The sequence below is a fragment of the Tetranychus urticae genome, chromosome 3 (genome assembly GCF_039701765.1).
Source record: "Tetranychus urticae isolate SD_2017Ah chromosome 3, NJAU_TeUrti_SD_1.0, whole genome shotgun sequence".
Classification (NCBI taxonomy): Eukaryota; Metazoa; Arthropoda; class Arachnida; order Trombidiformes; family Tetranychidae; genus Tetranychus; species Tetranychus urticae.
This window is the reverse complement of record NC_142960.1, coordinates 20,065,653-20,079,867: the sequence shown is the minus strand read 5'-3', so window position 1 is coordinate 20,079,867 and position 14,215 is coordinate 20,065,653. Positions and strand designations below refer to the sequence as shown.

The window sequence follows — 14,215 nt, the reverse complement described above, 5'->3', positions numbered from 1 at the left end:
TTGGCTTGTAAATTTCAATTGGTTAGTAAAATATTATGCTAATGTCAATAATATATTAATAATAAGAGGCAACATTTAATTATTATTTAATCATCTTTAATCAAGTTATAAGGAAATGAAGCTAAAAAGCATGTGACTTTGTTCAATTATTGAAGCGTCAACTTGAATTTCTGGTTGTCAGCCAACTTTCACTTTTCTGGTTTCTCCACTTTTTTTTCTGGTATCAGCTGCTTATATAACCCAACTGTACTTAATTTGTATTAAATTTCAAGCCTAATTAGCCCAATTAATATTTACTTGTTTATAATTTGAATATGTTATTTAACTCTTGAAATAGTTAGTTGAATCGATTAAAGGATTTATCTTACCAATTGCAAGTTAATCAGTATTTTCAGCCATCTCAATCAGTGAACACAAATGTATCTCAAATTAACAAAATAATTGTCAACTAAATATAAACAATAATGATTAGCTAAAATTGTTTAACAAACAAGGAGTCAAGTCGAGTTAAGTACAATAATAAACCTAAGCTAATCATCATTTTGTACCAACAAACACCGAACCAAGTAAATCATTTGAAACGGAATCAGTTGAGAGTATTTCAATACAAATAGATCAACAATAATAACCTGACTATTTCAAACTAATCAAAAAAAGACCTAAATGTTGCACAAAATTGCATCTTTAATGGCTTTAAATTGAGCTTCTTTCAATTTGTCTTCACTCAATGTAAAGTAGCTTTTATTGTGAGCAGAAACAATCAACCATTTTTGCATTTAATTGTACAATTATGTATAAAATCATCTTTAATCATCACTTTCCGTTATAAGGCGTAAAACGTTTGATGAAAAATGAAAGCTTACATTTTTGTTTCCCACTGATTCCAGTTTATCTTTGGGTTAACTTAAATTGGGTTAATTGCTTTTTAGCTCATAGATTTAATCGCTCATCTATCAAGTTTATCATATGGTAACACAAATCTAAGTCTTTGTGAGTCTCATCTGGCCTAACCTTCAACCTTTCAATGTTGTTGACCTCAATTTCACTTCAATTTTAAACTCTTCTCACTGTATCCAAAATGATTCATTTTACCATCTAATTGTCTATTAGTTTCTAGCAAAGAATCAGATTTAACTTTCTCTTTTCCTGAATCCTTCAAATATTATCATCAGTTAAAATTGAGTCCAATGTTAAACTATTATCAATATAATTGTTGACCTGTTTTGCCTTTTCAACCTAACAAAGCATCTTCTCGTTAACACTAACCAAAACCCAAATTTAGGTTAGCCTGGTGTGAAGTGTCCATTTTAAGTTTCAATCAAAATCTTAACAAACAATTTTACTTGAAAATCCTTTAAATCATCAACATCACTGGAATCACCAGATTTTACTTGTTTTTACAAAAAACAATTTCAAAATAATCAAAATTTTACCTTAAACAAGTTTCTCTGTTCATTTAATTGCGCTTTTATTTTTCCCATCAAATTAACCGGTTATCCAACGCAGTTACCAGACAAGCCACGAGGAAAGTTGGCATTATCAAACAATTAGCAAAATAAATTGCTTCAATAAATCAAGAGTTGAAACCTTTGCATAGATTTTCATTGCTACTAATGTTACCTAAAATACAAAATAACAATCTTACAAACACTTGAGCTTTCTCATTTTCATCATTGAACCATACATTGAATCAAATTTCATCCAAACTCATCTCTTATACCACTAATGAATACCAATATTCTGAGCCACTATCTGATTGAATAGCTTGAATCGGCGATTTATTATTAACCTCACAATCTGCTGATTGGTGTTACTTTTGAAGCAAAATGGATCCTCAAACAATTGGATCCGTTGAATTGTCATCTAACAATAATAATGTAACAATGTTAACCGGTTAGCTTGAAACAAGAGTAAGTTAAAATAATGAGTAAGGAAAGATTCACCTGTTAATCAACTATTGATTAATTAATGGATATTGAGATGAGAAACAAAATGAAACAATGAAAGGTTTACTGTGAAGCTTAAAATAATCAACGGCAAGATTAAAATTAACACCAATAATTGATATTCACTGGAAAAGTATTGATATTATTTATAAATATTGTAATGGGTGAAGCCAGAAGTTGACTCTGAATGTTCAGCTTGATATCTGAAACAACCTGAGCTTATTCAGGCGACATTAAATCATGCTGATTCTAATTGTCGATTCTTGATTTTGGTTTGGCCAAAAAATGAATCCTAAATTTGGGTTTCACGGAGCTTCACTTATTATTGTCTCTATTGTTTTCAAATTTAGGTTTACATCCATTGTAATGGTGCAAATCGGTTGATCCATATTGGACTTTGTTTAGATTGTGATTGGTCACTATTTAGGTTAAACAATTTGATTGCTCGATATTTCAAGGTTAAAGTACAATCAAACGCAGGCCAAGTAATTAGAGTTTTAATATCATTGGAATAAATTTAATTTCAACTTTGCCAAATGATATGAAATGATATTTATAGCAGGCTGCTTTGAAAGTCAATTGTCATTGTTTCTGTTCATTATTATAGTTGATTGTGATTTAAGTCTGTAAATTGGGTTAATCGAGCATTAGAAGATTAATTTATACAAAATACTTTGATCCGATATTAAATTGAGCTTGTTTGGTTACAGATGATGTTTAAATGTTTTATGTCTTCAATAAATGGTCATAATAGAGCATTTTGTTGAAAATTTTGCCTTTTTTATGTTACCGAAACAATCAAATTGTTTGAATGGTTCAATTTGATTGTTTGAATGAATGAAAAAACAAAAGTAACTGTTTGTCAAATTTGAAGCATAGTTTATACAAAAATTAACCTTTTTACATTCAGTCAATTACAAGATGGGTGAGATTTGGGAAATACAATGGATAATGATTATGAAAATAGACAAAAAAGATGATTAAGCATGGAACTTGAATTATAAAGGTATTACAATTAATTGATGAGTATTTTCAAGATGATTGTACAATGATAAATGGCCAATTCATCTCTTGAAAAATTTTGAATGAAAAAAAAATATGCTTAAGAATTGTGAAGGAATGAAAAATGGTTATAAATTCAAGCATCGAGGAATAGTGATTGTCGATTTGTTTGAGTGGAAACAATGGGGCCAATATTTAATCAGGCTTGGATATTTTTCATGAAAATGAATTGCTCCTAATTTGTTCCTAAAATTGGTGATTATCTTGATCCTTGGTTGTCGGGTTAAGCAAAAACCTGAGCTTTGATTGAGCAAAAGTTGATGATCCATCCAACCTTAAGCGCAGATATGAGAGGTAAAGAACAACTGGTTAAAATTTGGTTTGATGGTAATGTGATGTAAATGAAGATGACAATGAACTGGATGATATTGAAAATATTGATGATGACGATGGTGGTGAGGGTGATGATGAAGATTAAGATACAAATGATTTATGTGCTGTAACTGAATTGCTCACTGACGGAGATTTGATCAAGATATTTGCCCAAAAGGTAAGCTAAAAGGGAATAGATTAGCGAACCAATAATGACGGTAATCAAATCATCAGCAATTTGCTCTTTATCCATTTTTTCACCTCCAACAAGAACAAGGATTCCTGCCAATGATGAGATGACACAAATTATGACAATAACTATGATTATTGTACGGAATACTCGTAAAACGGTTCTCCATTGCATAAAGATAGCACTCAAAAGGGTTCCATCGATGCAGACACTTATCACGGTGATCAGGATAGCCTCAACATATCCATTGACAATGGCAAAGACAAATTCAATAAGACTCAGGGTAAACTGTATTCCAATAAGAACCAACAAAAATAATTTTGTTTTACTTCTGACTTTAGATAAATCATTGGCATTTGCACCATTGGTAGACAACATTTTTGGGTAAACAAAGAGATAGGAGTGAGCTAATGGGGCAAAAACAAAAACCACAACAAGAAATGGGTAAAAGCGCGATTTACAAACACAGAGTGTGAAGACGGATAAAAAGACAATTAGACACCAGTTGTAATTTAAATTGTCTCAATTTCTTATTCTCACTCTTTGAGAATAAGATTCAACTGATTGTTGGTTTATTTTATACCAAGTTTAACTGGAGATCACAGTGAGTGTATCGATGTTAAAAGACAACTGATGGTGATGAGAAAATGTAGTGTATTAGAAACAGTCACTGAAACGAAGAGAAAAAAGGTGGAGAAATGAGAGAAAGAGATGAAGATAGAGCGACTGGAAGATAACGGGAGAGGTAGACAGACAGAAAGAAGGAAGGAAAAGAGAGAGAAAGAAAGATGATGTAAAGAGTAGGAGAGGTTGGTAAGGAAGAACTCATTCAACTGATTAGGTTGGAGAAACACAAGTACAGCTGAGTAACTCAGAATCCACCCCCTAATTACCATAAATTGCTTAGCTCTTATAACTTCTCATTATAAACTTGAGTGTTGAACAAAAATAATAACAACTTAACCATACATAGTTCACTGTTGACAAACCTGTTGAAAATACTCATCGACCAAGACAGAAGCATTTGTAAACACCTTGTCACAAGAAAACAATGAGCAATGTTTTTGTTGTTGGTAGCTTTAATCAAGACAATCGAAAGTCTCATAAACCAAAAACATTTACTTTCCATCAAATCTCATACATGTAAATAAAGTGTCATATTTATACAATTCATTGTTATTCCCTCTGAGAAACAATAATGATTGATTTTAACGATCAACCCAAAAAAACTTCCCTTTAATCGATCGCCTTAATGGTTGAACTTGTCGAGATATATAATGATCTTAAGACCAAATAAGCATCAAAATACATTTGGTATGGTCAAAGCCAGTGTCAATGAAACTGTCGCCAGTGAGGAAACAAAACTCGGTTTTATTACGAACAACCTCGCAAACTTGAACCCAACATCCTGCTGGTTGACTCGAACCAGAAAAAGGTTAATCTGTAGACAGTAAAATTATTGTATTCATTACCAATCAATGTAAATAAAGAATTAGATTCTGAAGAAAAATAATGCTTATTGATTTTCATTGGATTTAAAAACAAAATTAACTGATTCTCAGAGATAATGTTTTTTTGCAGCAAAATTAATGATATTTTAATAGTATAAAGGGAAATCAATGGAGTAACGAGATGAAAATTTAATTACCTCGTTTGTGTATTCATATTCAGCTAGCTTTGTTAATGTAAGATTATAAACCTTGTCAAATATCTGAGTGGCCTGAGTGTGAATATGAACAAGATAGTAAGTCACTATGATGATATAACTTGATTCGCCGATGCACTTTATTATGCTCATGATGAGATCTGCAGTTGTTTTGGATGAACTGAAGAGTAAGCTGAAAATGAAGAGACAGTAGACGGTAAAATAAATGTAAAAACCAAATATTGTAAATGATAGAAAGGTATCGATAAGGTCAATGAGCTCAACTGATTGGGCGTAAAGTCTCCGTATTGATCTGATTTTGTGTGAAGCATTGAATTTACTTGGTAAAAGCTTGATCAGCTCGAAATTTTTAAGATAATAGTTGATCATTTTGAATGTCGATTGAAGGTAAATACAAGATTCAACCAAGAAATGAATATAAGCAGCCCATCCAGTGCTGATTATTATAGTGAAAGTGTATTGCAAGGTTTGCTTTAAAATGTCAATTCTAGTTGAAGGACTTGAATTTTCTAGCGCAATAAAGTCATATGTAACCGTCAACAGTTCATAAACAAACAGTGTTATGATAATTATCGTCAATGCTTTTCTCTTTTTGATGATGAAATTGTTGGCAATCAATGGATTTTGACGAATTATTTCTTGCCAATTCTGGAAAAACCTTTTGTAAAGATGAGATTTGACTGAAAACTGTGCAAGACTAAGAGCAAAAATGAATGAATACACCGATCTCCACACAATTAACCACTTAACAACGTGAGTTTGCGAGATTGTGGTTGATTGTGAATCAGTCAACAAAATATAAATGCCAAATAATCCTCTGGTCACAAAGGCTACTAGAATGATGAGATGAGCAGCCTGGTGGAATCTACTTTTAAATATAATCGACTTGGCGAATATATTCAATGGTTTAATAAACTGGTGGCCACGAGTTTTATGCTGAAAAGCGAGTGAATACATTGTAAGAGTTGAATTTCAATTTAACACACTGAATAAAGGAAGGTTGAATTTCCAGAAAAGTCAAAGATGGTTACAATAGTCAACTTTGAATGAACTAAAGATTGGCCATAAGCTAAAATTGAATGAATTGTCATTGAAAAATTGGGAAACTGCACAGAATTCAAATGTTTTATTAATTTGTTTATAATGAATAATTAGACATTGTATTGATTAAAAATAAAAACGATATGCTGGACATGCAGTAGTGGAATATTACTGCATTTAAACACTCATTTTTAAGTTACAATAAGTTCTGAGGGAAATATTTTGCACTGTTCGATAGATTTAAAGCTTTTGCTTGACAGTTATTTTGCATTCCATAATGTTTAGCTCATTTGGTCAGAGTACGGTCCAAGTCCATTACGGTTTCTGTCCAAAATGACAATAAGTAACATGATTGTGCTTGCATTTTCCTTTACATTTGCATTTGCTTTATGCTGGTTGTTACTAAAAGACACAACTAAAACAATTGTCACATCTATGCACAAATTGACTCAAATACTGAAAAACAAATGGACATAAACGGGAAAAAATAAGTTTCTTTCAAAATCGAGTTTTGAGTTGAAACTTCGATCGGCTTTTGTACATTCATGGAAGCAGATTTTTTCGCGTAACTCAGTTTCCCTGATGTTCCTATTGATGATAAACCGAAAAATGTACTTATTTAGAGAAATAAAATTTTCTATTCTCCATAAAACAGATCAGTTCGATTTTTACTCAAACCGACCGTATCCTGTGACCGCAAGAGTTAGCGAGCTGAAACTTATTATTTATCCACAAAAATTGTTTGCACACATTATGAATTGAATAATTTTTTCAATTCACCAACGGTTCTCTTGATTTTGGCCATTGATTGACAAACTTTGAATCTCGATATTTCGAGAATGGTTACATCTACAGTCATCATTCTTGCACCAACTTAATCCTTCAATTGTTAATAATTCAATTCCTTCAAATAACTGTCCATTAGCGCATTTGGATTATGATATTTGGGTGTTAAATATACGCGCAACAACTTATTCAACAAATAAAACTCATCTCAACCCATTTCTTGGTAAATAAACCAATTTTCTGGTTAAACTTAAACTATAAAATGCTATGAGTACTGCCAAAGGCTCGAACATTTCAATTAAGAATTGAGACTTGGTGGATTTGTAGGTGCATGGAAACTGAATCCATTGCTGCTATCTAATAGTTCATACGATGGACAGTCTTCGAGAAAATCGAAGTCAAAGTTTAAACTTTGATCGCCTTTTGTGCAATTATGGAAACAGATTTTTCATTAAAATCTATTTGACTGATGTGAATTTTGATGACCAACCAGAAAATGCCCTCATTTTGAGCAATAACATTCCATGTTTTCTGTAAAACATATCAGTTCGATTGTCAGTTAAACTGACCGCATTCTGTGACCGTAATAGTTAGAGGACTAAAACTTATTATTCGTTCACACAAAATGTTTGTACGCATCATGGATTAAATACTTTTTCAAATTTTGAAACAGTTCTCTTGATTTTAGACATTAGTTTACAAACTTCGAACCTCGATAATTCGAGAATGGTATCACCTAAAGTCATCATTCTTTGACCAAACATTTGATTTCATTATGGGTTATAATATAATATGCCTGAATAATGTATAAAATTCGAGCTATGTCATATACAATGGATACCCTTCTATCACATAAGATTTGTGTTAAAGCAAACACAAATCTTGTTTGTGCTATTACATATAACTTTATAAATCATGCTCAAATCTGGTAACATGAACAAATACAATGCTATAACTTTTTTCATAGGATCTTGAATAGTTTAATATCTCAATATATTATAACCCATAATGGGATCTAATGTTTAATCAAAAAATATTGATTTTAGGTGTAACCATTCTCGAAATACCGAGGTTCAAAGTTTGTATACTAATAGCCAAATTCAAGAGAACCATTAGTGAATTGAAAAAATTATTCAATCCCTAATGTGTGCAAACAATTTTTAAGGCAAAATCATAAGTTCTAGCACTCTAACTCTTATGGTCACAGAATGTGTTGGGTTTAACTAAAAATCCAACTGATCTGTTTTACAGAAAATCTGAAATGTTCTTTCTCAAAATAAGGGCATTTTCTGGTTGTTCGTCTAAATTTACATCAGTCAAATAGGTTTTCATGAAAAAATCTGATTCCATTTTTGCACAAAATGTGATCAAAGTTTAAACTTTGACCTCGATTTTCTCGAAGACTGCCCATCAGATGAGCTATTTAATTGCACCAATGGATTCAGTTCTTATTTACCAACAAATCTGCCAAGTTTCAACTCTTTACACAAATGCTAGAGACTTTGGCCGCACTCTTTGCATTTCATTTGCATCTTTAACCAGAAAATTGCTTTATTTAACAAGAAATGGGTTTAGATGAGTTTTGTTTGCTGAATAAGTTGTTGCGCGTTCATTAAAAGTCCAACTATCAAGATCCAAATGCGCTAATGGACAGTTATTCAGATGAATTGTATTTTAAACAAGTAAAGGATTAAGTTGGTGAGAGAATGACGTTTTTAAGTGTAGCCATTTTCGAAACATCAAGGTTCAAAGTTCGCTAACGAATGTCCAAAATCAAGAGAACTATTGATGCATTGGAAAAAGTATTGAAGCCATGATGTTCGCAAACTATTTTTATGGTCAAATAATAAGTTTTAGCTCTCTAATTTTTACGGTCACAGAATAAGGTCGGTTTAAATAAAAATCGAACTGATCTGTTTTATGATGAACCGAAAATTTAATTTCTCCATATAAGTACATTTTTCGGTTCATCATCAAAAATCACATCAGGGAAATGCATTAAGCGCAAAAAATCTGCTTCCATAAATGTACAAATGGATATCGAAGTTTCAACTACAAACTCGATTTCCTCGAAAACTATTGACAAGAGAAACTTTTAAATCACACAAACCGACTCAGTTTTAATTTCTTTACAAGCCAACAGAGTCGAACTTTGAAAGAAATTTATTTTTACGCGTTTATGTCCATTTGTTTTTCAGTAGATGTGACAATTGAGTTTGCTGTTTCTTTTAGTAACAACCAGCATAAAACAAATGCAAATGGAATTGAAAATACAAGTACAATCATGTTACTTATTGTCATTTTGGACAGAAACCGCAATGGATTTGGACATCACTCTCACCAAACGATCTAGTCATGATGGAATGCAAAATAAAGTCAATCAAAAGCTTTAAATCTATCGAACAATTCAAAATATTTCCCTCAGCGCTTATTGTAACTGAGAAATGAGTGTTTAAAAGCAGTTATATTTCAGTTCTCAAATGTCCAGTATATCGTTTTTATTTTTCAATCAATACAATGTCTAATTATAAACAAATTAATACATTGAAACTCTAACTCTTAGAATGTATTCAATTGCTTTTCAGCATAAAACTCATGGCCAACATTTATTTAACCACAATTACCTAAATGGACTCAGTTTTTATGTCCATACGAACATTGTCTGTCTTTGAAAGAAATCAATTTTTACCCGTTTCTAGTTACAAACAGCAATTTTATTGAGTCAATTTAATCATACAATGCATTTAAGTTACAAATAGCAATTAGTAGCTCAATTTATAATCAGTTTCAACTCCAAAAGATGGCATCATAGTGCTGCTGAAAGTTTCTGAAAATTAATAAAATTCAGGTTGAAACTCGGAATCTGGTGGCGCCTAAAAGGTGAACTAAAAAACTCGATGAATTCAAGTGTTCAAGCCGAATGTTTACACGCATTTTCAGTGCAATTTGCAGTTACTTGAAACTTGTCGATTGACAATTAAAAATTAGATTGATTAACCATTCATTTTCTGAATATGAACCTGGAATTTATACCGAAAATTGAAAAAAGGTAAACTGAATTGGAGCAACAACAATTGAAGGTAACAACAATTACAGACAAAAATTTAACATGAAATTGGTTGATATGTTGACAATTTTAACTCATTTACTCTCACTTCATAAGCAGTCACACATAATTTACGGTCATTGTCTCATTAGTTTTGATGTTTCTGTTTCAATTTGCTCTTTCATAAAGTTTCTCATTTACAAGTCTATTTTGTATTATACAGGGCAATTCATCTAAAGATGCCTTTCCTTTTGACTATCACTCAGCTTCTTAACCGATCGACCTAAGGTTTGTTTGTGACGAATTGGCAAAACTTCCATATACAAAATCTTAGGTCGAGTTTCAGCTAAGTTTGTCCGGTGTCAACAAATAAGCTAATAAATTCACTAATTTAAAAGTCAATCACTTATCCGAATCGGACTTGGTTTAAATCATTTGCCATTTTATATTTGGACCGAAAGATTCCAAATATATTTCATTTGGTGTCAAAACCGGGCGGAAAATAATCACATGTAGATATAACTTGAAACGATGAATCAACCTGTCTAATTGACCCTTTTAAATCCGAAACTAAGAGCATTTGTATTACCTTTGTTGAAGTCTTTTGTTGATTGCTATTCAATGAATAATTTGAAACCATTTCTAATCAGTTTTACATTGTATTTGATGATTTTATTGTTTCACATGAACATTACAATGAACGGATAACCAAGTTAATGCACAATTAAACTGTAATCCATGAGCTTTATCCAATTCCAGGTTTGAAACAAAACACTCATCTAATTGATACAAGTTGAATAAGAGTTGCTACCGAACAGATGACATCCAATATTGTATGGATAGCGATTAAACTGGCAGCTTTTAACTTTGAAAATTTAGATAAACGTTGATATTTAATTGTTTTACTCATTGTTTTAGTTTACAGTATTTCATTGACCAAGAAGATTCAACCAAGTGAATGTTTGTTGGTTAAACCATATTTTATATAAAGTCTGAGGTAAAGTTGAACAAATCAATAACTCAATAACAATGAAAGCTACCTTTTATGAACATTATAATATTTGAGAAAGCCTTTTTCTTCCTCTAATCAATCAAACAATCAAGCTAAATAAGTGAACACAATGTTTATGTATTAAGCAAACGCAATGAAATAGCAAAGCAGATCAAAAGTTAAACTAATCGATATATTAATAATATAATAATAGTAAAAAATAAGGACACGCATGAAGTAGGTTGACACAGCCCAAAAAAAGGTATAATCAATATTGCAAGGTTTGATTCTAGTGGTTTAAATATTGAGCATTTTAAGTGTTTTAAAGCAACCATAGAATCAACTTGAATAATTAAGCTCATGCATGTCAAATGGTAATAATTAAAGGTTAATGTTTCAATGGTAACTGGAATGATCGTGAGAATATCCAATTCCATGAGAATGATTAGGACTAAAGGGATCACCAAAGGGATGGTTACCCTCAAATCAACCAAAATTGGTTTTTACCTTCGATGGATCATGACTGGTCCAGAACTTTCCAATGAGAGTTGAAAATACAAATGGGTTTGAAAAAATGTATTCAATTTGAGTGGAAAAAAATCTCATTTATTTTTCTTTGATTGCACTTAGAATATCGAGAGACAAAAATGATAAATACTATAATACTGCGATAGTAGTCGATGAAAGTAGGAAAAATATGAGAAGTGTAAAAAATATGAAAGCCCATATTGGGTTATTACAATGTTTTTGTGATGATTGTAAATACAAATGATACGAAATGCAATAGAAAAGTAGCAAAAAGTCTTTTCATTTTACAGTAGGATGAATGGTGGGAAATGTCTTTGTTTGAGTTGATTGAAAAAAATTGTTCATCTAGAACTTTTGATGTGGTGATTTATACTTTTCATCGGAAGATGATTTATTTGAAAGCTTATTTGATTTGTATCTTCGTGGTGGTGTGTTTGGCACTTCATTGGCGAGTGAAAAGGTATCATAAGGAGCACTTGGTAAACTTAGTTTACTTGTTTCCAGGGATTGCGTTAAGGATTTTTTAAAGCTAACAGAGACGTGCTCTTCTGGTTTAACTTCAGTTGTTTCAGTTGTACCATTGTTTGGTGTGACTTCTGTGCTATCATTGGCATCACTTTTTATTCTCACTATTGATTTCAATGCTTTAACAGCTTTCATGGCTTTAGGATCTTTGTTGTCCCTCAAAACTCTAAATGTGTGAATGCCTAAGACTACGGTAAATACCAACAGGGCGAATGTACAAAATAAGAATAGTGATATTTTAGCAGATGCAGCAGGTATCCATTGGACAATGAGCAGTTTGTCAACCAAATGAGGTGTCAATGCTGATGTATATTCGGACCAGAGGATTGGGAATATTATTTCAGGAACATTCCTGAACCGAATGGAAGCCTGACCAGTAGAAACAGCAACGTTTAGTTGCACTCGGGCAGCGATTCCGATTGTTGATCCAGTAGTGGGTTCAACGTCAATCCAGAAAGAATGTTTTGATCTATTGGGCTTTAGACCTTCCACGGTAGATGCATAAATAGGATCAGCATCGAGAAAATGTGGATTTGACAGATAGATAGGTGCACCATATTTACAAGGACCAAGGTCCATGATTCCTGAGGGCAATGGATCCATTCGAAGAAGGTATGATGAGCGAATGGAGAGGATTGATGGAGGACGAGCAGGACGTTTGATGTCATAGCAAGAATTTGGCGGATAATCTACTGAGTTTGAATAAAAGGAAGAATCAAGAACAAATCTTTCGGCATGAATTCCATGTGGTGTTAAATGACTTTGTGATTTAACCAATTTTAAGACACGACATATTTCCGCATTAAACATTCTCAGTTCTCTGGTTGTAGGTTTCAGAGGTGGTCTAACTTCACTTTTGGTACTTCCACTGAATGAGTTACACTCTGCAGATGACCAATATCGAAGAGCATTAGCCCCATTATGAGATTCTAGGACATTTAACAGGTTAATGTCATCTTCTCCGGTGTGAACACGGTATACACCATCGTCAGTATTGTTTTTCGGGTAAAAAAACCCAAACCTTCCATTGTATGCAGATGGAAGCTCAGGTCTGAGAAGTGGACCAAAAGTAGTTAAAACATCAGGATAACCTTCAAATAGAAGTTGCTTCACTGTCCGATTAATGAAAAATCCTTGGGATGTAGTATCAAGTGTGACACCGACAACTAAACGAACGGCAGGACTAGCTTGTTGCAACCAAGAAAGAGTCATAGCTAAAGGAGTGTTTAAAGTTGAGATCATGGTTGATTCATCGCCAATAGACTGATTCCTGATAAAAATCCATGTTCGCCTCTCCTTATATGTAACTGTTGCGTTGGCTTGATTATGTGTTATATCATGTTTTGAAAGAAGAACACGATATGTGAAAGGTCCAACTTCGACCAACTCTGGCTTGGCGCCATATCGTTCAACTTCAGCGGCATTTTGTATGTTAAAAAAATAGTAACGATTATACACAGGTACTGGAACTTGTTTCCAATTTTCATAAGTTTCCGATCCTTCACGAAGAACCAGTCGCTAAAGAGAAAAGAGATTGAAAATTTAGGTCAGCATGAATTAAGTAAAGAAGGACAAAAAAACAACTTAAAAACGCAACAAAACAAATAAACACTTCCTTTAAAACATTGTTGGTCTTATTTGTCCAATCAATGACAGGTAAAATCACAATAAAAGATAACCTCATTGAAAAAAAATACAAAGCTTGAAAGCACAAACAAAGTGATAGTTAATGAATTACCTTATGAATTTGGCGGAGAACGATTGATGGCAGAGAAAAATATGAAATAATTCCAAGAAGTATTGATATAATCCCAATGGCTAAACCAAACTTGGCCATGAATGATGAACTTGATTGAACAATCTTTGATCCACTTTTGATTTAATGATAAAAATGTATGTTAAAAAAAGAATGGCTTTTTAAAAAAATGGAGAGAGTGAAGTGTTTACACGCTGATATTGCAGTTGAAAATGAGCTTTGAGTGAAAGACGGAGGGAGAAGAAGAAGGAAAAGAGAAAGAGCAGAAAGAGAAAGATTAAAACGCTCCTTTCGTATTTTAACTACCCTGAAGCGATAAGGTGAGCAACAAATGAATCGAATCAGTCAGTCGCCCTAAATCCGTTT

The 14,215-nt window shown here is 32.4% G+C and overlaps 1 protein-coding gene across 1 annotated transcript; it reads right to left on the bottom strand.

Annotated features, from left to right (window-relative positions):
• Positions 1-11,624: 11,624 nt before the first annotated feature.
• LOC107364934 (platelet glycoprotein 4) lies at positions 11,625-14,215 on the bottom strand. The gene is made up of 2 exons (XM_015932387.3): positions 13,832-14,215; positions 11,625-13,611 (listed from the first exon to the last, which is right to left on the bottom strand). The coding sequence occupies exons 1-2, from the start codon at positions 13,928-13,930 to the stop codon at positions 11,914-11,916; spliced, it is 1,797 nt and encodes a 598-aa protein (XP_015787873.1). The 5' UTR covers positions 13,931-14,215; the 3' UTR covers positions 11,625-11,913.

Excerpts from the sequence above, each read along its gene's own strand:
- LOC107364934 (XM_015932387.3), bottom strand. The coding sequence starts at position 13,930 with ATGGCCAAGTTTGGTTTAGCCATTGGGATTATATCAATACTTCTTGGA. Across the intron at positions 13,612-13,831 it reads TTCTCCGCCAAATTCATAAG|CGACTGGTTCTTCGTGAAGG; the intron begins GTAATTCATTAA and ends TTTTCTCTTTAG.